General features: G+C 53.8%; 1 protein-coding gene across 1 annotated transcript in view; it reads left to right on the plus strand.

Annotated features, from left to right (window-relative positions):
- Nucleotides 1-26,533, plus strand: part of MUC19 (mucin 19, oligomeric) — a 313,802-nt gene that overhangs the window by 145,760 nt on the left and 141,509 nt on the right. Inside the window, 1 exon segment of the mRNA XM_087855394.1 lies at nucleotides 16,916-17,011. Within this exon segment, the coding sequence (XP_087711520.1) occupies nucleotides 16,916-17,011 (96 nt within the window).

A 26,533-nucleotide genomic window follows, 5' to 3' on the forward strand; every position in this document is an offset into this window, starting at 1 on the left:
CTTCATTGCACCAGTCGTCCTCCATGTCACGTCAGGAGCACTTTTACAGCGCTCGCGACGGGGTGTCCAGGGTCAGTGCTGAGTCAGCCGATGGCTTGGGGAATCATTTCCCTCCCATTTCTGTATGTGAAAGTATTCCGTCCTCAATGATATTTCTGTGGCACGCTACACCTTGGGGATGATGCTCAAAGGGAAATCCTGGGACTCAGATCACATTGACACCATGGCGCTTGGGTATCTTCATTCCCAGAAGGAAGAAAGTAAGGAGAGGTCTCCAAAGTGGAAGAGGCAGGATTAGGACCCAGAACCCGTAGCCTCCTCTGGAATGGCTCCACGGTGCGGGGATCTGTGCCTAAGAGCACCCATGCCGGAAACCCCAGGGAGAAAACGCTTCTCCGTGGGCATCAGGGACTCCATTGCAAGGAGTGTTGGTTTCCAGGAGAAAACCCAGAGCCGTCCTGCAAGTATAGATGACTGGGAGTCAAAGCAAACAAGCCTGAGTTCACTCGTGCCCCTTAGGCTGTCAGTGTGTCATTTCAAATAGCTGTCGAGGTACCCTCTCCTGGGAGTCCCATTTGCCTGTGCCTCGCTCCGGTGTTCAACGTCTTCCACCTCATGCGTGCGGTCCTTCGGCTGGGTCGTCTTCCTGTAAGGCGGAGGTGCTCAAAGAGTGTTTCCCAGACCAGCATCCACATGTCCTGGGAACTTTGTAGAAATGGCAGTGTTCAGGCCCACCTGCCGACAATCAGAAGCTTGGGAAGAGGGGCCCCCAGCAAGGTGTCTGGACAAGCCCACGAAGCACCCGATGCGTATCCCGGTTGAGAGCATGTCCAGTCACTCGCCACGTCCCTACCGATTGACCCTTGGTGCACGGTGCGTGGCAGGGACCTTCCAGAAATTGAGCTTGTCCCCCTGTCAACTGCACTGCTTCGAATCCCACAGTGGTCTGATCGCATTCAGGATGAATCAAAAGTCCGTCAGGTGCCATGAGAAATCCTGTCTGTCAGACACAGCCTGGGACTTCTCTTTATGTATTTATTAACGAGACTATGGCCCGACTTTCTTTTCCTCCGTTTGTGTTCCCCTGGCCGACTTCCGGATTTACTATTTACCGTGTAGCTACTTGCTGGGCGTCAGTTCCAGAGCCCATGACAGGAAGATGGTAAAAGATCGAAGGTCTAGCTGCCTACACGAAGACACTGGGGGCTCCCCATCAGAGTAGTGACTTGACTGCAGGGTGAGGGCAACGACCATTCAGTGTCTGCTTCCACAAGTGTGGATCGGGATGCTTGGGCAAGGACGCCCAGTCTGCAGCTCCATCTTTTGGCTGTCAGGCAATACTAGGTGCAGGGGCTTGGCGTGGCGCTCCTCAAAGTTTGGCCCCCAAGGGGTGGCGCCCGGAACGGTTTGATCCCGGGGCGTGCCGTGGTAAGGACTGAGGAGCGGTTTGCCACGGGGATGTTCTGTCCGTTGAGTGAAAGCTTCTGTATCCCTCGGGTCTGCTGTGTGTGTAGAATGTCACGTCTCTGCCTTTGTGGGCCTTTGCCGGAACCTCCACATAAGGCCGATTGGAAGTGGTGGAGAATGGCGCCCTTCCCACAGATGCTCCGAGAGGCACCGTTAGAGTCGAAAGTCCAGGGGGAGACTGCCTGGCTTTGGCTCCTGGATCTGCTGCCCACTCCCGGGCTGACCTGGAGCACGACGTCAGTGAGCCCCGTAGGTCCCATGGGAAGAACAATAATATGGCCTGCTGTGTGGGGCTTCTGTCAGAGTAAATGAATTGATTTCTGTCTAGGGTAATGTTTCCTCTGCTGTCTCTTTTCAGGAGGAACCGGCGGCCCGACCGCAGCAACCGGAGGAGGTAAGCAAGACATCACTTGCCCAAGGAACCTAGCACAGGAGCGCCAAGCGCAGGGAAATCAGACAAGTCAGGAGAGACCCCTTAGCACCTCTTCGGTGGCGCTGAGCACGACCCATGTCGCTCTCAAGACGGAGCTGTATGTGATATTAGACTGGTATGAGATAGCTAGCGGCAGACATCCTAGGCGTCCTTTCAGGACGCTTTTGTAGTAGAAAACTCCATTGTGCCCTCCCAGGGAAGAGTGCTATGCAGAATCCTGCCAGCCTCGAAGTAAAACCCTTTCTCCGCTGTTGTGTCAGGTTCCGCAGAAATTTCAGAGGGCTTCAGCACAGTCCATGGGGGTGAGAAGACAAGTGGAGAGTCAAGTGCCCCAGGCGCAACCTCGGGAGGCAGACCAGGTATGGCAATGCAAGGTCGAAAGCATCTTCTTCCTGACCTGAGGGCAGGTGCCCTTGGCTTCGGAGGGATTCGTCACTCTTTCGTGGGTAGTGCCCGTCTTCCTGGCCCCACCCCCACCCCCCCGCCCGGTTTGTGTGGGCTTCGCGGCAGTGTTTCTGTGACATCAGCTCAGACGGGATGTAGAGCAGAGCAGGGTCTCTGTGGAATTGCCAGATTCCCGCCTTTGGACTTCTGAGACTGGGTCTGGCCTGGGATAGGGTCACGGTTTGCCATCTTGGCTACGCCTTCGACCTGAGGCGGGACGTGAAGAAATCCGTGAACCAATTGCCCGAACCAGTGTATGGAAAGGACTTTGAAAGCCACGTGCAGCACCATCCGTGCTGCTTCAGCAGAACTCCCGAGACAGAGTTAGTGTTGCTTTTGGAGGGTCCGACTGGATCGCCAGCCGGTGAGACCACTAGAGCCCCAAGCAGAGAAAGGCAAGTTGGAGCGAGTTGAGAATGTCATTCAGAGGCCGTGGCCTTTGTCAAGAGAAAGTGGGCTTCTGTCACATAACAGTTTGATAGCTTCAAGTGCATTGCTTCTTCTCTCTAAAAGGTAAATTCTCAGAATGGTACACCTAGCCGTGCTGCAGGCAGAGGGAGAGGGGGAGATTGAATCGCAAGCAGGCTCCACACCCTGCCCGGAGCCCAACTCCGGGCTTCATCGCACCACCCTGACATCATGACCGGAGCCTTAATCCACAGTCAGAGGCTGAACGGCCTGAGTCACCACGTGGCCCCTCATTTCTCTTTTTCTTCTCAGGAACAACTCGAGGACTTCAGTCAGAACCTTCAAGAACAGGTTCGTATACTCCTACCTTGCTTCTGACTTAAAACACTCACACACACACACACACACACACACACACATATACAGACACACAAAAAAAACACAACGCCTGTCACTGAGAGTTATCTGCAACTTCGGGTTTTGAGGAAGGAAGTGACATGAGAGTAGGGCTTTTGAGAAAACATGGCAAACAAGGAATTGACTGGCCTTTTCCCACCCGCGGAGGTCAAACTCTATCCCAAAAGACTTGCATTTAACTTGTTTTGATCCAGGATAGATGGAGTGGCTGTCCTATGGGTTTCGTTTTGCTTTTCTTCCATATCGTCTAGGATTCGGATAGTATCAAGTACAGACCTCAGTCAGATCAAGCTCCAGTGTGAAAAAAATTAGGCCAGGGTTAGAGAAAACGTGCCACTAGGGAATGCTATAGCTGGCTGTCTTGAGTGTTTTAAGTGGAAGGGTGTCATTAGCTACGGCACGACATTTAATCAGTGTGACTTGCATCCCTGAGGGACAGTGTGATCGGGGCGGAAGGTGGCATTTCTTTGAAAGCAACCTCCTGGAGACGAATAGAGGAGGACCTAGTGTGAGCCAATTGGAGATGCAGAACACATGAGCGTTAGGAAGAAAGGAGCGACAACCCCAATCAGGAAATGGGAAGGACGACAGCAAAATGTTGGAGGAATGTTAGAGTAGAATCCAACCTTAGGGGACTGTGGACAGAAAGTCGCTGGATTCAGGCTGCATTTTCTGTGGCGGGAACTGACCGAATCGTTCAATCCCCCATTGGTGATAAAGTCCAAGGACCGTTGAAATGAGAAGTTCATTTTATGTTTCCCTCAGGTGGTGCTGGACATCCAGGTTTCACTACCCGCAACGCTGGCAGCGGAGGCAGCACTGGAGCGGGCAGCACCTTGACCGGTCCTGGGCATGGAGCAGGTAGGTTGAGTTCAGAACAGAGGATCCCTCCCACGCCTAAGCCACTGGTGCCAGGCATCGCGGCTCAGGACGATAGTTTCCAGACTAAAAGACGTCTGACCCGTCGCCTTGAGAGGTAATGGCACCTATCCCGTGTTTCAGCAGGCTTTTGGGTTTCTCGGGGGTAGGTGGGGGGGGCTTGTCCTCGCTGTTGGTCTGTTTTCTTGCTTAACACCGAAGACAATGGCACAAGGGACACCGGCTTCCGAGCGGGCGGGACAAAGAAATGATTCAGAGGCCGTGGCTTCCCTAGCTTCATTGCACCAGTCGTCCTCCATGTCACGTCAGGAGCACTTTTACAGCGCTCGCGACGGGGTGTCCAGGGTCAGTGCTGAGTCAGCCGATGGCTTGGGGAATCATTTCCCTCCCATTTCTGTATGTGAAAGTATTCCGTCCTCAATGATATTTCTGTGGCACGCTACACCTTGGGGATGATGCTCAAAGGGAAATCCTGGGACTCAGATCACATTGACACCATGGCGCTTGGGTATCTTCATTCCCAGAAGGAAGAAACTAAGGAGAGGTCTCCAAAGTGGAAGAGGCAGGATTAGGACCCAGAACCCGTAGCCTCCTCTGGAATGGCTCCACGGTGCGGGGATCTGTGCCTAAGAGCACCCATGCCGGAAACCCCAGGGAGAAAACGCTTCTCCGTGGGCATCAGGGACTCCATTGCAAGGAGTGTTGGTTTCCAGGAGAAAACCCAGAGCCGTCCTGCAAGTATAGATGACTGGGAGTCAAAGCAAACAAGCCTGAGTTCACTCGTGCCCCTTAGGCTGTCAGCGTGTCATTTCAAATAGCTGTCGAGGTACCCTCTTCTGGGAGTCCCATTTGCCTGTGCCTCGCTCCGGTGTTCAACGTCTTCCACCTCATGCGTGCGGTCCTTCGGCTGGGTCGTCTTCCTGTAAGGCGGAGGTGCTCAAAGAGTGTTTCCCAGACCAGCATCCACATGTCCTGGGAACTTTGTAGAAATGGCAGTGTTCAGGCCCACCTGCCGACAATCAGAAGCTTGGGAAGAGGGGCCCCCAGCAAGGTGTCTGGACAAGCCCCCGAAGCACCCGATGCGTATCCCGGTTGAGAGCATGTCCAGTCACTCGCCACGTCCCTACCGATTGACCCTTGGTGCACGGTGCGTGGCAGGGACCTTCCAGAAATTGAGCTTGTCCCCCTGTCAACTGCACTGCTTCGAATCCCACAGTGGTCTGATCGCATTCAGGATGAATCAAAAGTCCGTCAGGTGCCATGAGAAATCCTGTCTGTCAGACACAGCCTGGGACTTCTCTTTATGTATTTATTAACGAGACTATGGCCCGACTTTCTTTTCCTCCGTTTGTGTTCCCCTGGCCGACTTCCGGATTTACTATTTACCGTGTAGCTACTTGCTGGGCGTCAGTTCCAGAGCTCATGACAGGAAGATGGTAAAAGATCGAAGGTCTAGCTGCCCACACAAAGACACTGGGGGCTCCCCATCAGAGTAGTGACTTGACTGCAGGGTGAGGGCAACGACCATTCAGTGTCTGCTTCCACAAGTGCGGATCGGGATGCTTGGGCAAGGACGCCCAGTCTGCAGCTCCATCTTTTGGCTGTCAGGCAATACTAGGTGCAGGGGCTTGGCGTGGCGCTCCTCAAAGTTTGGTCCACCAAGGGGTGGCGCCCGGAACGGTTTGATCCCGGGGCGTGCCGTGGTAAGGACTGAGGAGCGGTTTGCCACGGGGATGTTCTGTCCGTTGAGTGAAAGCTTCTGTATCCCTCGGGTCTGCTGTGTGTGTAGAATGTCACGTCTCTGCCTTTGTGGGCCTTTGCCGGAACCTCCACATAAGGCCGATTGGAAGTGGTGGAGAATGGCGCCCTTCCCACAGATGCTCCGAGAGGCACCGTTAGAGTCGAAAGTCCAGGGGGAGACTGCCTGGCTTTGGCTCCTGGATCTGCTGCCCACTCCCGGGCTGACCTGGAGCACGACGTCAGTGAGCCCCGTCGGTCCCATGGGAAGAACAATAATACGGCCTGCTGTGTGGGGCTTCTGTCAGAGTAAATGAATTGATTTCTGTCTAGGGTAATGTTTCCTCTGCTGTCTCTTTTCAGGAGGAACCGGCGGCCCGACCGCAGCAACCGGAGGAGGTAAGCAAGACATCACTTGCCCAAGGAACCTAGCACAGGAGCGCCAAGCGCAGGGAAATCAGACAAGTCAGGAGAGACCCCTTAGCACCTCTTCGGTGGCGCTGAGCACGACCCATGTCGCTCTCAAGACGGAGCTGTATGTGATATTAGACTGGTATGAGATAGCTAGCGGCAGACATCCTAGGCGTCCTTTCAGGACGCTTTTGTAGTAGAAAACTCCATTGTGCCCTCCCAGGGAAGAGTGCTATGCAGAATCCTGCCAGCCTCGAAGTAAAACCCTTTCTCCGCTGTTGTGTCAGGTTCCGCAGAAATTTCAGAGGGCTTCAGCACAGTCCATGGGGGTGAGAGGACAAGTGGAGAGTCAAGTGCCCCAGGCGCAACCTCGGCAGGCAGACCAGGTATGGCAATGCAAGGTCGAAAGCATCTTCTTCCTGACCTGAGGGCAGGTGCCCTTGGCTTTGGAGGGATTCGTCACTCTTTCGTGGGTAGTGCCCGTCTTCCTGGCCCCACCCCCACCCCCCCGCCCGGTTTGTGTGGGCTTCGCGGCAGTGTTTCTGTGACATCAGCTCAGACGGGATGTAGAGCAGAGCAGGGTCTCTGTGGAATTGCCAGATTCCCGCCTTTGGACTTCTGACACTGGGTCTGGCCTGGGATAGGGTCACGGTTTGCCATCTTGGCTACGCCTTCGACCTGAGGCGGGACGTGAAGAAATCCGTGAACCAATTGCCCGAACCAGTGTATGGAAAGGACTTTGAAAGCCGCGTGCAGCACCATCCGTGCTGCTTCAGCAGAGCTCCCGAGACAGAGTTAGTGTTGCTTTTGGAGGGTCCGACTGGATCGCCAGCCGGTGAGACCACTAGAGCCCCAAGCAGAGAAAGGCAAGTTGGAGCGAGTTGAGAATGTCATTCAGAGGCCGTGGCCTTTGTCAAGAGAAAGTGGGTTTCTGTCACATAACAGTTTGATAGCTTCAAGTGCATTGCTTCTTCTCTCTAAAAGGTAAATTCTCAGAATGGTACACCTAGCCGTGCTGCAGGCAGAGGGAGAGGGGGAGATCGAATCGCAAGCAGGCTCCACACCCTGCCCGGAGCCCAACTCCGGGCTTCATCGCACCACCCTGACATCATGACCGGAGCCTTAATCCACAGTCAGAGGCTGAACGGCCTGAGTCACCACGTGGCCCCTCATTTCTCTTTTTCTTCTCAGGAACAACTCGAGGACTTCAGTCAGAACCTTCAAGAACAGGTTCGTATACTCCTACCTTGCTTCTGACTTAAAACACTCACACACACACACACACACACACACACACACACACACACACATACAGACACACAAAAAAAACACAACGCCTGTCACTGAGAGTTATCTGCAACTTCAGGTTTTGAGAAAGGAAGTGACATGAGAGTAGGGCTTTTGAGGAAACATGGCAAACAAGGAATTGACTGGCCTTTTCCCACCCGCGGAGGTCAAACTCTATCCCAAAAGACTTGCATTTAACTTGTTTTGATCCAGGATACATGGAGTGGCTGTCCTATGGGTTCCGTTTTGCTTTTCTTCCATATCGTCTAGGATTCGGATAGTATCTAGTACAGACCTCAGTCAGATCAAGCTCCAGTGTGAAAAAAATTAGGCCAGGGTTAGAGAAAACGTGCCACTAGGGAATGCTATAGCTGGCTGTCTTGAGTGTTTTAAGTGGAAGGGTGTCATTAGCTACGGCACGACATTTCATCAGTGTGACTTGCATCCCTGAGGGACAGTGTGATCAGGGCGGAAGGTGGCGTTTCTTTGAAAGCAACCTCCTGGAGACGAATAGAGGAGGACCTAGTGTGAGCCAATTGGAGATGCAGAACACATGAGCGTTAGGAAGAAAGGAGCGACAACCCCAATCAGGAAATGGGAAGGACGACAGCAAAATGTTGGAGGAATGTTAGAGTAGAATCCAACCTTAGGGGACTGTGGACAGAAAGTCGCTGGATTCAGGCTGCATTTTCTGTGGCGGGAACTGACCGAATCGTTCAATCCCCCATTGGTGATAAAGTCCAAGGACCGTTGAAATGAGAAGTTCATTTTATGTTTCCCTCAGGTGGTGCTGGACATCCAGGTTTCACTACCCGCAACGCTGGCAGCGGAGGCAGCACTGGAGCGGGCAGCACCTTGACCGGTCCTGGGCGTGGAGCAGGTAGGTTGAGTTCAGAACAGAGGATCCCTCCCACGCCTAAGCCACTGGTGCCAGGCATCGCGGCTCAGGACGATAGTTTCCAGACTAAAAGACGTCTGACCCGTCGCCTTGAGAGGTGATGGCACCTATCCCGTGTTTCAGCAGGCTTTTGGGTTTCTCGGGGGTAGGTGGGGGGGGCTTGTCCTCGCTGTTGGTCTGTTTTCTTGCTTAACACCGAAGACAATGGCACAAGGGACACCGGCTTCCGAGCGGGCGGGACAAAGAAATGATTCAGAGGCCGTGGCTTCCCTAGCTTCATTGCACCAGTCGTCCTCCATGTCATGTCAGGAGCACTTTTACAGCACTCGCGACGGGGTGTCCAGGGTCAGTTCTGAGTCAGCCGATGGCTTGGGGAATCATTTCCCTCCCATTTCTGTATGTGAAAGTATTCCGTCCTCAATGATATTTCTGTGGCACGCTACACGTTGGGGATGATGCTCAAAGGGAAATCCTGGGACTCAGATCACATTGACACCATGGCGCTTGGGTATCTTTATTCCCAGAAGAAGAAAGTAAGGAGAGGTCTCCAAAGTGGAAGAGGCAGGATTAGGACCCAGAACCCGTAGCCTCCTCTGGAATGGCTCCACGGTACGTGGATCTGTGCCTAAGAGCACCCATGCCGGAAACCCCAGGGAGAAAACGCTTCTCCGTGGGCATCAGGGACTCCATTGCAAGGAGTGTTGGTTTCCAGGAGAAAACCCAGAGCCGTCCTGCAAGTATAAATGACTGGGAGTCAAAGCAAACAAGCCTGAGTTCACTCGTGCCCCTTAGGCTGTCAGTGTGTCATTTCAAATAGCTGTCGAGGTACCCTCTTCTGGGAGTCCCATTTGCCTGTGCCTCGCTCCGGTGTTCAACGTTTTCCACCTCATGCGTGCGGTCCTTCGGCTGGGTCGTCTTCCTGTAAGGCGGAGGTGCTCAAAGAGTGTTTCCCAGACCAGCATCCACATGTCCTGGGAACTTTGTAGAAATGGCAGTGTTCAGGCCCACCTGCCGACAATCAGAAGCTTGGGAAGAGGGGCCCCCAGCAAGGTGTCTGGACAAGCGCCCGAAGCCCCGGATGCGTATCCCGGTTGAGAGCATGTCCAGTCACTCGCCACGTCCCTACCGATTGACCCTTGGTGCACGGTGCGTGGCAGGGACCTTCCAGAAATTGAGCTTGTCCCCCTGTCAACTGCAGTGCTTCGAATCCCGCAGTGGTCTGATCGCTTTCAGGATGAATCAAAAGTCCGTCAGGTACCATGAGAAATCCTGTCTGTCAGACACAGCCTGGGACTTCTCTTTATGTATTTATTAACGAGTCTGTGGCCCGACTTTCTTTTCCTCCGTTTGTGTTCCCCTGGCCGACTTCCGGATTTACTATTTACCTTGTAGCTACTTGCTGGGCGTCAGTTCCAGAGCTCATGACAGGAAGATGGTAAAAGATCGAAGGTCTAGCTGCCCACACGAAGACACTGGGGGCTCCCCATCAGAGTAGTGACTTGACTGCAGGGTGAGGGCAACGACCATTCAGTGTCTGCTTCCACAAGTGCGGATCGGGATGCTTGGGCAAGGACGCCCAGTCTGCAGCTCCATCTTTTGGCTGTCAGGCAATACTAGGTGCAGGGGCTTGGCGTGGCGCTCCTCAAAGTTTGGTCCACCAAGGGGTGGCGCCCGGAACGGTTTGATCCCGGGGCGTGCCGTGGTAAGGACTGAGGAGCGGTTTGCCACGGGGATGTTCTGTCCGTTGAGTGAAAGCTTCTGTATCCCTCGGGTCTGCTGTGTGTGTAGAATGTCACGTCTCTGCCTTTGTGGGCCTTTGCCGGAACCTCCACATAAGGCCGATTGGAAGTGGTGGAGAATGGCGCCCTTCCCACAGATGCTCCGAGAGGCACCGTTAGAGTCGAAAGTCCAGGGGGAGACTGCCTGGCTTTGGCTCCTGGATCTGCTGCCCACTCCCGGGCTGACCTGGAGCACGACGTCAGTGAGCCCCGTCGGTCCCATGGGAAGAACAATAATACGGCCTGCTGTGTGGGGCTTCTGTCAGAGTAAATGAATTGATTTCTGTCTAGGGTAATGTTTCCTCTGCTGTCTCTTTTCAGGAGGAACCGGCGGCCCGACCGCAGCAACCGGAGGAGGTAAGCAAGACATCACTTGCCCAAGGAACCTAGCACAGGAGCGCCAAGCGCAGGGAAATCAGACAAGTCAGGAGAGACCCCTTAGCACCTCTTCGGTGGCGCTGAGCACGACCCATGTCGCTCTCAAGACGGAGCTGTATGTGATATTAGACTGGTATGAGATAGCTAGCGGCAGACATCCTAGGCGTCCTTTCAGGACGCTTTTGTAGTAGAAAACTCCATTGTGCCCTCCCAGGGAAGAGTGCTATGCAGAATCCTGCCAGCCTCGAAGTAAAACCCTTTCTCCGCTGTTGTGTCAGGTTCCGCAGAAATTTCAGAGGGCTTCAGCACAGTCCATGGGGGTGAGAGGACAAGTGGAGAGTCAAGTGCCCCAGGCGCAACCTCGGCAGGCAGACCAGGTATGGCAATGCAAGGTCGAAAGCATCTTCTTCCTGACCTGAGGGCAGGTGCCCTTGGCTTCGGAGGGATTCGTCACTCTTTCGTGGGTAGTGCCCGTCTTCCTGGCCCCACCCCCACCCCCCCGCCCGGTTTGTGTGGGCTTCGCGGCAGTGTTTTTGTGACATCAGCTCAGACGGGATGTAGAGCAGAGCAGGGTCTCTGTGGAATTGCCAGATTCCCGCCTTTGGACTTCTGAGACTGGGTCTGGCCTGGGATAGGGTCACGGTTTGCCATCTTGGCTACGCCTTCGACCTGAGGCGGGACGTGAAGAAATCCGTGAACCAATTGCCCGAACCAGTGTATGGAAAGGACTTTGAAAGCCACGTGCAGCACCATCCGTGCTGCTTCAGCAGAGCTCCCGAGACAGAGTTAGTGTTGCTTTTGGAGGGTCCGACTGGATCGCCAGCCGGTGAGACCACTAGAGCCCCAAGCAGAGAAAGGCAAGTTGGAGCGAGTTGAGAATGTCATTCAGAGGCCGTGGCCTTTGTCAAGAGAAAGTGGGCTTCTGTCACATAACAGTTTGATAGCTTCAAGTGCATTGCTTCTTCTCTCTAAAAGGTAAATTCTCAGAATGGTACACCTAGCCGTGCTGCTGGCAGAGGGAGAGGGGGAGATTGAATCGCAAGCAGGCTCCACACCCTGCCCGGAGCCCAACTCCGGGCTTCATCGCACCACCCTGACATCATGACCGGAGCCTTAATCCACAGTCAGAGGCTGAACGGCCTGAGTCACCACGTGGCCCCTCATTTCTCTTTTTCTTCTCAGGAACAACTCGAGGACTTCAGTCAGAACCTTCAAGAACAGGTTCGTATACTCCTACGTTGCTTCTGACTTAAAACACTCACACACACACACACACACACACACACACATACAGACACACAAAAAAAACACAACGCCTGTCACTGAGAGTTATCTGCAACTTCGGGTTTTGAGGAAGGAAGTGACATGAGAGTAGGGCTTTTGAGAAAACATGGCAAACAAGGAATTGACTGGCCTCTTCCCACCCGCGGAGGTCAAACTCTATCCCAAAAGACTTGCATTTAACTTGTTTTGATCCAGGATAGATGGAGTGGCTGTCCTATGGGTTCCGTTTTGCTTTTCTTCCATATCGTCTAGGATTCGGATAGTATCTAGTACAGACCTCAGTCAGATCAAGCTCCAGTGTGAAAAAAATTAGGCCAGGGTTAGAGAAAACGTGCCACTAGGGAATGCTATAGCTGGCTGTCTTGAGTGTTTTAAGTGGAAGGGTGTCATTAGCTACGGCACGACATTTCATCAGTGTGACTTGCATCCCTGAGGGACAGTGTGATCGGGGCGGAAGGTGGCGTTTCTTTGAAAGCAACCTCCTGGAGACGAATAGAGGAGGACCTAGTGTGAGCCAATTGGAGATGCAGAACACATGAGCGTTAGGAAGAAAGGAGCGACAACCCCAATCAGGAAATGGGAAGGACGACAGTAAAATGTTGGAGGAATGTTAGAGTAGAATCCAACCTTAGGGGACTGTGGACAGAAAGTCGCTGGATTCAGGCTGCATTTTCTGTGGCGGGAACTGACCGAATCGTTCAATCCCCCATTGGTGATAAAGTCCAAGGACCGTTGAAATGAGAAGTTCATTTTATGTTTCCCTCAGGTGGTGCTGGACATCCAGGTTTCACGACCCTCAACGCCGGCAGCGGAGGCAGCACTGGAGTGGGCCCCACCTTGACCGGTCCTGGGCGTGGAGCAGGTAGGTTGAGTTCAGAACAGAGGATCCCTCCCACGCCTAAGCCACTGGTGCCAGGCATCGCGGCTCAGGACGATAGTTTCCAGACTAAAAGACGTCTGACCCGTCGCCTTGAGAGGTGATGGCACCTATCCCGTGTTTCAGCAGGCTTTTGGGTTTTTCGGGAGTGGGGGGTGGGGCTTGTCCTCGCTGTTGGTCTGTTTTCTTGCTTAACACCGAAGACAATGGCACAAGGGACACCGGCTTCCGAGCGGGCGGGACAAAGAAATGATTCAGAGGCCGTGGCTTCCCTAGCTTCATTGCACCAGTCGTCCTCCATGTCATGTCAGGAGCACTTTTACAGCACTCGCGACGGGGTGTCCAGGGTCAGTGCTGAGTCAGCCGATGGCTTGGGGAATCATTTCCCTCCCATTTCTGTATGTGAAAGTATTCCGTCCTCAATGATATTTCTGTGGCACGCTACACCTTGGGGATGATGCTCAAAGGGAAATCCTGGGACTCAGATCACATTGACACCATGGCGCTTGGGTATCTTTATTCCCAGAAGGAAGAAAGTAAGGAGAGGTCTCCAAAGTGGAAGAGGCAGGATTAGGACCCAGAACCCGTAGCCTCCTCTGGAATGGCTCCACGGTGCGGGGATCTGTGCCTAAGAGCACCCATGCCGGAAACCCCAGGGAGAAAACGCTTCTCCGTGGGCATCAGGGACTCCATTGCAAGGAGTGTTGGTTTCCAGGAGAAAACCCAGAGCCGTCCTGCAAGTATAGATGACTGGGAGTCAAAGCAAACAAGCCTGAGTTCACTCGTGCCCCTTAGGCTGTCAGTGTGTCATTTCAAATAGCTGTCGAGGTACCCTCTCCTGGGAGTCCCATTTGCCTGTGCCTCGCTCCGGTGTTCAACGTCTTCCACCTCATGCGTGCGGTCCTTCGGCTGGGTCGTCTTCATGTAAGGCGGAGGTGCTCAAAGAGTGTTTCCCAGACCAGCATCCACATGTCCTGGGAACTTTGTAGAAATGGCAGTGTTCAGGCCCACCTGCCAACAATCAGAAGCTTGGGAAGAGGGGCCCCCAGCAAGGTGTCTGGACAAGCCCCCGAAGCGCCCGATGCGTATCCCGGTTGAGAGCATGTCCAGTCACTCGCCACGTCCCTACCGATTGACCCTTGGTGCACGGTGCGTGGCAGGGACCTTCCAGAAATTGAGCTTGTCCCTCTGTCAACTGCACTGCTTCGAATCCCGCAGTGGTCTGATCGCTTTCAGGATGAATCAAAAGTCCGTCAGGTACCATGAGAAATCCTGTCTGTCAGACACAGCCTGGGACTTCTCTTTATGTATTTATTAACGAGTCTGTGGCCCGACTTTCTTTTCCTCCGTTTGTGTTCCCCTGGCCGACTTCCGGATTTACTATTTACCTTGTAGCTACTTGCTGGGCGTCAGTTCCAGAGCTCATGACAGGAAGATGGTAAAAGATCGAAGGTCTAGCTGCCCACACGAAGACACTGGGGGCTCCCCATCAGAGTAGTGACTTGACTGCAGGGTGAGGGCAACGACCATTCAGTGTCTGCTTCCACAAGTGCGGATCGGGATGCTTGGGCAAGGACGCCCAGTCTGCAGCTCCATCTTTTGGCTGTCAGGCAATACTAGGTGCAGGGGCTTGGCGTGGCGCTCCTCAAAGTTTGGTCCACCAAGGGGTGGCGCCCGGAACGGTTTGATCCCGGGGCGTGCCGTGGTAAGGACTGAGGAGCGGTTTGCCACGGGGATGTTCTGTCCGTTGAGTGAAAGCTTCTGTATCCCTCGGGTCTGCTGTGTGTGTAGAATGTCACGTCTCTGCCTTTGTGGGCCTTTGCCGGAACCTCCACATAAGGCCGATTGGAAGTGGTGGAGAATGGCGCCCTTCCCACAGATGCTCCGAGAGGCACCGTTAGAGTCGAAAGTCCAGGGGGAGACTGCCTGGCTTTGGCTCCTGGATCTGCTGCCCACTCCCGGGCTGACCTGGAGCACGACGTCAGTGAGCCCCGTCGGTCCCATGGGAAGAACAATAATACGGCCTGCTGTGTGGGGCTTCTGTCAGAGTAAATGAATTGATTTCTGTCTAGGGTAATGTTTCCTCTGCTGTCTCTTTTCAGGAGGAACCGGCGGCCCGACCGCAGCAACCGGAGGAGGTAAGCAAGACATCACTTGCCCAAGGAACCTAGCACAGGAGCGCCAAGCGCAGGGAAATCAGACAAGTCAGGAGAGACCCCTTAGCACCTCTTCGGTGGCGCTGAGCACGACCCATGTCGCTCTCAAGACGGAGCTGTATGTGATATTAGACTGGTATGAGATAGCTAGCGGCAGACATCCTAGGCGTCCTTTCAGGACGCTTTTGTAGTAGAAAACTCCATTGTGCCCTCCCAGGGAAGAGTGCTATGCAGAATCCTGCCAGCCTCGAAGTAAAACCCTTTCTCCGCTGTTGTGTCAGGTTCCGCAGAAATTTCAGAGGGCTTCAGCACAGTCCATGGGGGTGAGAGGACAAGTGGAGAGTCAAGTGCCCCAGGCGCAACCTCGGCAGGCAGACCAGGTATGGCAATGCAAGGTCGAAAGCATCTTCTTCCTGACCTGAGGGCAGGTGCCCTTGGCTTCGGAGGGATTCGTCACTCTTTCGTGGGTAGTGCCCGTCTTCCTGGCCCCACCCCCACCCCCCCGCCCGGTTTGTGTGGGCTTCGCGGCAGTGTTTCTGTGACATCAGCTCAGACGGGATGTAGAGCAGAGCAGGGTCTCTGTGGAATTGCCAGATTCCCGCCTTTGGACTTCTGAGACTGGGTCTGGCCTGGGATAGGGTCACGGTTTGCCATCTTGGCTACGCCTTCGACCTGAGGCGGGACGTGAAGAAATCCGTGAACCAATTGCCCGAACCAGTGTATGGAAAGGACTTTGAAAGCCGCGTGCAGCACCATCCGTGCTGCTTCAGCAGAGCTCCCGAGACAGAGTTAGTGTTGCTTTTGGAGGGTCCGACTGGATCGCCAGCCGGTGAGACCACTAGAGCCCCAAGCAGAGAAAGGCAAGTTGGAGCGAGTTGAGAATGTCATTCAGAGGCCGTGGCCTTTGTCAAGAGAAAGTGGGCTTCTGTCACATAACAGTTTGATAGCTTCAAGTGCATTGCTTCTTCTCTCTAAAAGGTAAATTCTCAGAATGGTACACCTAGCCGTGCTGTAGGCAGAGGGAGAGGGGGAGATTGAATCGCAAGCAGGCTCCACACCCTGCCCGGAGCCCAACTCCGGGCTTCATCGCACCACCCTGACATCATGACCGGAGCCTTAATCCACAGTCAGAGGCTGAACGGCCTGAGTCACCACGTGGCCCCTCATTTCTCTTTTTCTTCTCAGGAACAACTCGAGGACTTCAGTCAGAACCTTCAAGAACAGGTTCGTATACTCCTACCTTGCTTCTGAATTAAAACACTCTCACACACACACACACACACACACACACACACACACATACAGACACACACAAAAAACACGACGCCTGTCACTGAGAGTTATCTGCAACTTCGGGTTTTGAGGAAGGAAGTGACATGAGAGTAGGGCTTTTGAGAAAACATGGCAAACAAGGAATTGACTGGCCTTTTCCCACCCGCGGAGGTCAAACTCTATCCCAAAAGACTTGCATTTAACTTGTTTTGGTCCAGGATAGATGGAGTGGCTGTCCTATGGGTTCCGTTTTGCTTTTCTTCCATATCGTCTAGGATTCGGATAGTATCCAGTACAGACCTCAGTCAGATCAAGCTCCAGTGTGAAAAAAATTAGGCCGGGGTTAGAGAAAACGTGCCACTAGGGAATGCTATAGCTGGCTGTCTTGAGTGTTTTAAGTGGAAGGGTGTCATTAGCTACGGCACGACATTTCATCAGTGTGACTTGCATCCCTGAGGGACAGTGTGATCGGGGCGGAAGGTGGCGTTTCTTTGAAAGCAACCTCCTGGAGACGAATAGAGGAGGACCTAGTGTGAGCCAATTGGAGATGCAGAACACAGGAGCGTTAGGAAGAAAGGAGCGACAACCCCAATCAGGAAATGGGAAGGACGACAACAAAATGTTGGAGGAATGTTAGAGTAGAATCCAACCTTAGGGGACTGTGGACAGAAAGTCGCTGGATTCAGGCTGCATTTTCTGTGGCGGGAACTGACCGAATCGTTCAATCCCCCATTGGTGATAAAGTCCAAGGACCGTTGAAATGAGAAGTTCGTTTTATGTTTCCCTCAGGTGGTGCTGGACGTCCAGGTTCAACGACCCTCAACGCCGGCAGCGGAGGCAGCACTGGAGTGGGCCCCACCTTGACCGGTCCTGGGCGTGGAGCAGGTAGGTTGAGTTCAGAACAGAGGATCCCTCCCACGCCTAAGCCACTGGTGCCAGGCATCGCGGCTCAGGACGATAGTTTCCAGACTAAAAGACGTCTGACCCGTCGCCTTGAGAGGTGATGGCACCTATCCCGTGTTTCAGCAGGCTTTTGGGTTTCTCGGGCGTGGGGGGTGGGGCTTGTCCTCGCTGTTGGTCTGTTTTCTTGCTTAACACCGAAGACAATGGCACAAGGGACACCGGCTTCCGAGCGGGCGGGACAAAGAAATGATTCAGAGGCCGTGGCTTCCCTAGCTTCATTGCACCAGTCGTCCTCCATGTCATGTCAGGAGCACTTTTACAGCGCTCGCGACGGGGTGTCCAGGGTCAGTGCTGAGTCAGCCGATGGCTTGGGGAATCATTTCCCTCCCATTTCTGTATGTGAAAGTATTCCGTCCTCAATGATATTTCTGTGGCACGCTACACCTTGGGGATGATGCTCAAAGGGAAATCCTGGGACTCAGATCACATTGACACCATGGCGCTTGGGTATCTTTATTCCCAGAAGGAAGAAAGTAAGGAGAGGTCTCCAAAGTGGAAGAGGCAGGATTAGGACCCAGAACCCGTAGCCTCCTGTGGAATGGCTCCACGGTGCGGGGATCTGTGCCTAAGAGCACCCATGCCGGAAACCCCAGGGAGAAAACGCTTCTCCGTGGGCATCAGGGACTCCATTGCAAGGAGTGTTGGTTTCCAGGAGAAAACCCAGAGCCGTCCTGCAAGTATAGATGACTGGGAGTCAAAGCAAACAAGCCTGGTTCACTCGTGCCCCTTAGGCTGTCAGTGTGTCATTTCAAATAGCTGTCGAGGTACCCTCTCCTGGGAGTCCCATTTGCCTGTGCCTCGCTCCAGTGTTCAACGTCTTCCACCTCATGCGTGCGGTCCTTCGGCTGGGTCGTCTTCCTGTAAGGCGGAGGTGCTCAAAGAGTGTTTCCCAGACCAGCATCCACATGTCCTGGGAACTTTGTAGAAATGGCAGTGTTCAGGCCCACCTGCCGACAATCAGAAGCTTGGGAAGAGGGGCCCCCAGCGAGGTGTCTGGACAAGCCCCCGAAGCGCCCGATGCGTATCCCGCTTGAGAGCATGTCCAGTCACTCGCCACGTCCCTACCGATTGACCCTTGGTGCACGGTGCGTGGCAGGGACCTTCCAGAAATTGAGCTTGTCCCCCTGTCAACTGCACTGCTTCGAATCTCGCAGTGGTCTGATCGCTTTCAGGATGAATCAAAAGTCCGTCAGGTACCATGAGAAATCCTGTCTGTCAGACACAGCCTGGGACTTCTCTTTATGTATTTATTAACGAGTCTGTGGCCCGACTTTCTTTTCCTCCGTTTGTGTTCCCCTGGCCGACTTCCGGATTTACTATTTACCTTGTAGCTACTTGCTGGGCGTCAGTTCCAGAGCTCATGACAGGAAGATGGTAAAAGATCGAAGGTCTAGCTGCCCACACGAAGACACTGGGGGCTCCCCATCAGAGTAGTGACTTGACTACAGGGTGAGGGCAACGACCATTCAGTGTCTGCTTCCACAAGTGCGGATCGGGATGCTTGGGCAAGGACGCCCAGTCTGCAGCTCCATCTTTTGGCTGTCAGGCAATACTAGGTGCAGGGGCTTGGCGTGGCGCTCCTCAAAGTTTGGTCCACCAAGGGGTGGCGCCCGGAACGGTTTGATCCCGGGGCGTGCCGTGGTAAGGACTGAGGAGCGGTTTGCCACGGGGATGTTCTGTCCGTTGAGTGAAAGCTTCTGTATCCCTCGGGTCTGCTGTGTGTGTAGAATGTCACGTCTCTGCCTTTGTGGGCCTTTGCCGGAACCTCCACATAAGGCCAATTGGAAGTGGTGGAGAATGGCGCCCTTCCCACAGATGCTCCGAGAGGCACCGTTAGAGTCGAAAGTCCAGGGGGAGACTGCCTGGCTTTGGCTCCTGGATCTGCTGCCCACTCCCGGGCTGACCTGGAGCACGACGTCAGTGAGCCCCGTCGGTCCCATGGGAAGAACAATAATACGGCCTGCTGTGTGGGGCTTCTGTCAGAGTAAATGAATTGATTTCTGTCTAGGGTAATGTTTCCTCTGCTGTCTCTTTTCAGGAGGAACCGGCGGCCCGACCGCAGCAACCGGAGGAGGTAAGCAAGACATCACTTGCCCAAGGAACCTAGCACAGGAGCGCCAAGCGCAGGGAAATCAGACAAGTCAGGAGAGACCCCTTAGCACCTCTTCGGTGGCGCTGAGCACGACCCATGTCGCTCTCAAGACGGAGCTGTATGTGATATTAGACTGGTATGAGATAGCTAGCGGCAGACATCCTAGGCGTCCTTTCAGGACGCTTTTGTAGTAGAAAACTCCATTGTGCCCTCCCAGGGAAGAGTGCTATGCAGAATCCTGCCAGCCTCGAAGTAAAACCCTTTCTCCGCTGTTGTGTCAGGTTCCGCAGAAATTTCAGAGGGCTTCAGCACAGTCCATGGGGGTGAGAGGACAAGTGGAGAGTCAAGTGCCCCAGGCGCAATCTCGGGAGGCAGACCAGGTATGGCAATGCAAGGTCGAAAGCATCTTCTTCCTGACCTGAGGGCAGGTGCCCTTGGCTTCGGAGGGATTCGTCACTCTTTCGTGGGTAGTGCCCGTCTTCCTGGCCCCACCCCCACCCCCCCGCCCGGTTTGTGTGGGCTTCGCGGCAGTGTTTCTGTGACATCAGCTCAGACGGGATGTAGAGCAGAGCAGGGTCTCTGTGGAATTGCCAGATTCCCGCCTTTGGACTTCTGAGACTGGGTCTGGCCTGGGATAGGGTCACGGTTTGCCATCTTGGCTACGCCTTCGACCTGAGGCGGGACGTGAAGAAATCCGTGAACCAATTGCCCGAACCAGTGTATGGAAAGGACTTTGAAAGCCGCGTGCAGCACCATCCGTGCTGCTTCAGCAGAGCTCCCGAGACAGAGTTAGTGTTGCTTTTGGAGGGTCCGACTGGATCGCCAGCCGGTGAGACCACTAGAGCCCCAAGCAGAGAAAGGCAAGTTGGAGCGAGTTGAGAATGTCATTCAGAGGCCGTGGCCTTTGTCAAGAGAAAGTGGGCTTCTGTCACATAACAGTTTGATAGCTTCAAGTGCATTGCTTCTTCTCTCTAAAAGGTAAATTCTCAGAATGGTACACCTAGCCGTGCTGTAGGCAGAGGGAGAGGGGGAGATTGAATCGCAAGCAGGCTCCACACCCTGCCCGGAGCCCAACTCCGGGCTTCATCGCACCACCCTGACATCATGACCGGAGCCTTAATCCACAGTCAGAGGCTGAACGGCCTGAGTCACCACGTGGCCCCTCATTTCTCTTTTTCTTCTCAGGAACAACTCGAGGACTTCAGTCAGAACCTTCAAGAACAGGTTCGTATACTCCTACCTTGCTTCTGACTTAAAACACACACACACACACACACACACACACACACACACACATACAGACACACAAAAAAAACACAACGCCTGTCACTGAGAGTTATCTGCAACTTCGGGTTTTGAGAAAGGAAGTGACATGAGAGTAGGGCTTTTGAGGAAACATGGCAAACAAGGAATTGACTGGCCTTTTCCCACCCGCGGAGGTCAAACTCTATCCCAAAAGACTTGCATTTAACTTGTTTTGGTCCAGGATAGATGGAGTGGCTGTCCTATGGGTTCCGTTTTGCTTTTCTTCCATATCGTCTAGGATTCGGATAGTATCTAGTACAGACCTCAGTCAGATCAAGCTCCAGTGTGAAAAAAATTAGGCCAGGGTTAGAGAAAACGTGCCACTAGGGAATGCTATAGCTGGCTGTCTTGAGTGTTTTAAGTGGAAGGGTGTCATTAGCTACGGCACGACATTTCATCAGTGTGACTTGCATCCCTGAGGGACAGTGTGATCGGGGCGGAAGGTGGCGTTTCTTTGAAAGCTACCTCCTGGAGACGAATAGAGGAGGACCTATTGTGAGCCAATTGGAGATGCAGAACACAGGAGCGTTAGGAAGAAAGGAGTGACAACCCCAATCAGGAAATGGGAAGGACGACAACAAAATGTTGGAGGAATGTTAGAGTAGAATCCAACCTTAGGGGACTGTGGACAGAAAGTCGCTGGATTCAGGCTGCATTTTCTGTGGCAGGAACTGACCGAATCGTTCAATCCCCCATTGGTGATAAAGTCCAAGGACCGTTGAAATGAGAAGTTCATTTTATGTTTCCCTCAGGTGGTGCTGGACATCCAGGTTTCACGACCCTCAACGCCGGCAGCGGAGGCAGCACTGGAGTGGGCCCCACCTTGACCGGTCCTGGGCGTGGAGCAGGTAGGTTGAGTTCAGAACAGAGGATCCCTCCCACGCCTAAGCCACTGGTGCCAGGCATCGCGGCTCAGGACGATAGTTTCCAGACTAAAAGACGTCTGACCCGTCGCCTTGAGAGGTGATGGCACCTATCCCGTGTTTCAGCAGGCTTTTGGGTTTCTCGGGCGTGGGGGGTGGGGCTTGTCCTCGCTGTTGGTCTGTTTTCTTGCTTAACACCGAAGACAATGGCACAAGGGACACCGGCTTCCGAGCGGGCGGGACAAAGAAATGATTCAGAGGCCGTGGCTTCCCTAGCTTCATTGCACCAGTCGTCCTCCATGTCATGTCAGGAGCACTTTTACAGCGCTCGCGACGGGGTGTCCAGGGTCAGTGCTGAGTCAGCCGATGGCTTGGGGAATCATTTCCCTCCCATTTCTGTATGTGAAAGTATTCCGTCCTCAATGATATTTCTGTGGCACGCTACACCTTGGGGATGATGCTCAAAGGGAAATCCTGGGACTCGGATCACATTGACACCATGGCGCTTGGGTATCTTTATTCCCAGAAGGAAGAAAGTAAGGAGAGGTCTCCAAAGTGGAAGAGGCAGGATTAGGACCCAGAACCCGTAGCCTCCTGTGGAATGGCTCCACGGTGCGGGGATCTGTGCCTAAGAGCACCCATGCCGGAAACCCCAGGGAGAAAACGCTTCTCCGTGGGCATCAGGGACTCCATTGCAAGGAGTGTTGGTTTCCAGGAGAAAACCCAGAGCCGTCCTGCAAGTATAGATGACTGGGAGTCAAAGCAAACAAGCCTGGTTCACTCGTGCCCCTTAGGCTGTCAGTGTGTCATTTCAAATAGCTGTCGAGGTACCCTCTCCTGGGAGTCCCATTTGCCTGTGCCTCGCTCCAGTGTTCAACGTCTTCCACCTCATGCGTGCGGTCCTTCGGCTGGGTCGTCTTCCTGTAAGGCGGAGGTGCTCAAAGAGTGTTTCCCAGACCAGCATCCACATGTCCTGGGAACTTTGTAGAAATGGCAGTGTTCAGGCCCACCTGCCGACAATCAGAAGCTTGGGAAGAGGGGCCCCCAGCGAGGTGTCTGGACAAGCCCCCGAAGCGCCCGATGCGTATCCCGCTTGAGAGCATGTCCAGTCACTCGCCACGTCCCTACCGATTGACCCTTGGTGCACGGTGCGTGGCAGGGACCTTCCAGAAATTGAGCTTGTCCCCCTGTCAACTGCACTGCTTCGAATCTCGCAGTGGTCTGATCGCTTTCAGGATGAATCAAAAGTCCGTCAGGTACCATGAGAAATCCTGTCTGTCAGACACAGCCTGGGACTTCTCTTTATGTATTTATTAACGAGTCTGTGGCCCGACTTTCTTTTCCTCCGTTTGTGTTCCCCTGGCCGACTTCCGGATTTACTATTTACCTTGTAGCTACTTGCTGGGCGTCAGTTCCAGAGCTCATGACAGGAAGATGGTAAAAGATCGAAGGTCTAGCTGCCCACACGAAGACACTGGGGGCTCCCCATCAGAGTAGTGACTTGACTGCAGGGTGAGGGCAACGACCATTCAGTGTCTGCTTCCACAAGTGCGGATCGGGATGCTTGGGCAAGGACGCCCAGTCTGCAGCTCCATCTTTTGGCTGTCAGGCAATACTAGGTGCAGGGGCTTGGCGTGGCGCTCCTCAAAGTTTGGTCCACCAAGGGGTGGCGCCCGGAACGGTTTGATCCCGGGGCGTGCCGTGGTAAGGACTGAGGAGCGGTTTGCCACGGGGATGTTCTGTCCGTTGAGTGAAAGCTTCTGTATCCCTCGGGTCTGCTGTGTGTGTAGAATGTCACGTCTCTGCCTTTGTGGGCCTTTGCCGGAACCTCCACATAAGGCCAATTGGAAGTGGTGGAGAATGGCGCCCTTCCCACAGATGCTCCGAGAGGCACCGTTAGAGTCGAAAGTCCAGGGGGAGACTGCCTGGCTTTGGCTCCTGGATCTGCTGCCCACTCCCGGGCTGACCTGGAGCACGACGTCAGTGAGCCCCGTCGGTCCCATGGGAAGAACAATAATACGGCCTGCTGTGTGGGGCTTCTGTCAGAGTAAATGAATTGATTTCTGTCTAGGGTAATGTTTCCTCTGCTGTCTCTTTTCAGGAGGAACCGGCGGCCCGACCGCAGCAACCGGAGGAGGTAAGCAAGACATCACTTGCCCAAGGAACCTAGCACAGGAGCGCCAAGCGCAGGGAAATCAGACAAGTCAGGAGAGACCCCTTAGCACCTCTTCGGTGGCGCTGAGCACGACCCATGTCGCTCTCAAGACGGAGCTGTATGTGATATTAGACTGGTATGAGATAGCTAGCGGCAGACATCCTAGGCGTCCTTTCAGGACGCTTTTGTAGTAGAAAACTCCATTGTGCCCTCCCAGGGAAGAGTGCTATGCAGAATCCTGCCAGCCTCGAAGTAAAACCCTTTCTCCGCTGTTGTGTCAGGTTCCGCAGAAATTTCAGAGGGCTTCAGCACAGTCCATGGGGGTGAGAGGACAAGTGGAGAGTCAAGTGCCCCAGGCGCAATCTCGGCAGGCAGACCAGGTATGGCAATGCAAGGTCGAAAGCATCTTCTTCCTGACCTGAGGGCAGGTGCCCTTGGCTTCGGAGGGATTCGTCACTCTTTCGTGGGTAGTGCCCGTCTTCCTGGCCCCACCCCCACCCCCCCGCCCGGTTTGTGTGGGCTTCGCGGCAGTGTTTCTGTGACATCAGCTCAGACGGGATGTAGAGCAGAGCAGGGTCTCTGTGGAATTGCCAGATTCCCGCCTTTGGACTTCTGAGACTGGGTCTGGCCTGGGATAGGGTCACGGTTTGCCATCTTGGCTACGCCTTCGACCTGAGGCGGGACGTGAAGAAATCCGTGAACCAATTGCCCGAACCAGTGTATGGAAAGGACTTTGAAAGCCGCGTGCAGCACCATCCGTGCTGCTTCAGCAGAGCTCCCGAGACAGAGTTAGTGTTGCTTTTGGAGGGTCCGACTGGATCGCCAGCCGGTGAGACCACTAGAGCCCCAAGCAGAGAAAGGCAAGTTGGAGCGAGTTGAGAATGTCATTCAGAGGCCGTGGCCTTTGTCAAGAGAAAGTGGGCTTCTGTCACATAACAGTTTGATAGCTTCAAGTGCATTGCTTCTTCTCTCTAAAAGGTAAATTCTCAGAATGGTACACCTAGCCGTGCTGTAGGCAGAGGGAGAGGGGGAGATTGAATCGCAAGCAGGCTCCACACCCTGCCCGGAGCCCAACTCCGGGCTTCATCGCACCACCCTGACATCATGACCGGAGCCTTAATCCACAGTCAGAGGCTGAACGGCCTGAGTCACCACGTGGCCCCTCATTTCTCTTTTTCTTCTCAGGAACAACTCGAGGACTTCAGTCAGAACCTTCAAGAACAGGTTCGTATACTCCTACCTTGCTTCTGACTTAAAACACACACACACACACACACACACACACACACACACACATACAGACACACAAAAAAAACACAACGCCTGTCACTGAGAGTTATCTGCAACTTCGGGTTTTGAGAAAGGAAGTGACATGAGAGTAGGGCTTTTGAGGAAACATGGCAAACAAGGAATTGACTGGCCTTTTCCCACCCGCGGAGGTCAAACTCTATCCCAAAAGACTTGCATTTAACTTGTTTTGGTCCAGGATAGATGGAGTGGCTGTCCTATGGGTTCCGTTTTGCTTTTCTTCCATATCGTCTAGGATTCGGATAGTATCTAGTACAGACCTCAGTCAGATCAAGCTCCAGTGTGAAAAAAATTAGGCCAGGGTTAGAGAAAACGTGCCACTAGGGAATGCTATAGCTGGCTGTCTTGAGTGTTTTAAGTGGAAGGGTGTCATTAGCTACGGCACGACATTTCATCAGTGTGACTTGCATCCCTGAGGGACAGTGTGATCGGGGCGGAAGGTGGCGTTTCTTTGAAAGCTACCTCCTGGAGACGAATAGAGGAGGACCTATTGTGAGCCAATTGGAGATGCAGAACACAGGAGCGTTAGGAAGAAAGGAGTGACAACCCCAATCAGGAAATGGGAAGGACGACAACAAAATGTTGGAGGAATGTTAGAGTAGAATCCAACCTTAGGGGACTGTGGACAGAAAGTCGCTGGATTCAGGCTGCATTTTCTGTGGCGGGAACTGACCGAATCGTTCAATCCCCCTTTGGTGATAAAGTCCAAGGACCGTTGAAATGAGAAGTTCATTTTATGTTTCCCTCAGGTGGTGCTGGACATCCAGGTTTCACGACCCTCAACGCCGGCAGCGGAGGCAGCACTGGAGTGGGCCCCACCTTGACCGGTCCTGGGCGTGGAGCAGGTAGGTTGAGTTCAGAACAGAGGATCCCTCCCACGCCTAAGCCACTGGTGCCAGGCATCGCGGCTCAGGACGATAGTTTCCAGACTAAAAGACGTCTGACCCGTCGCCTTGAGAGGTGATGGCACCTATCCCGTGTTTCAGCAGGCTTTTGGGTTTCTCGGGCGTGGGGGGTGGGGCTTGTCCTCGCTGTTGGTCTGTTTTCTTGCTTAACACCGAAGACAATGGCACAAGGGACACCGGCTTCCGAGCGGGCGGGACAAAGAAATGATTCAGAGGCCGTGGCTTCCCTAGCTTCATTGCACCAGTCGTCCTCCATGTCATGTCAGGAGCACTTTTACAGCGCTCGCGACGGGGTGTCCAGGGTCAGTGCTGAGTCAGCCGATGGCTTGGGGAAATCATTTCCCTCCCATTTCTGTATGTGAAAGTATTCCGTCCTCAATGATATTTCTGTGGCACGCTACACCTTGGGGATGATGCTCAAAGGGAAATCCTGGGACTCGGATCACATTGACACCATGGCGCTTGGGTATCTTTATTCCCAGAAGGAAGAAAGTAAGGAGAGGTCTCCAAAGTGGAAGAGGCAGGATTAGGACCCAGAACCCGTAGCCTCCTGTGGAATGGCTCCACGGTGCGGGGATCTGTGCCTAAGAGCACCCATGCCGGAAACCCCAGGGAGAAAACGCTTCTCCGTGGGCATCAGGGACTCCATTGCAAGGAGTGTTGGTTTCCAGGAGAAAACCCAGAGCCGTCCTGCAAGTATAGATGACTGGGAGTCAAAGCAAACAAGCCTGAGTTCACTCATGCCCCTTAGGCTGTCAGTGTGTCATTTCAAATAGCTGTCGAGGTACCCTCTCCTGGGAGTCCCATTTGCCTGTG

The sequence above is a fragment of the Ursus americanus genome, chromosome 25 (genome assembly GCF_024610735.1).
Source record: "Ursus americanus isolate L20-20 chromosome 25, mUrsAme1.1.p, whole genome shotgun sequence".
NCBI lineage: Eukaryota > Metazoa > Chordata > Mammalia > Carnivora > Ursidae > Ursus > Ursus americanus.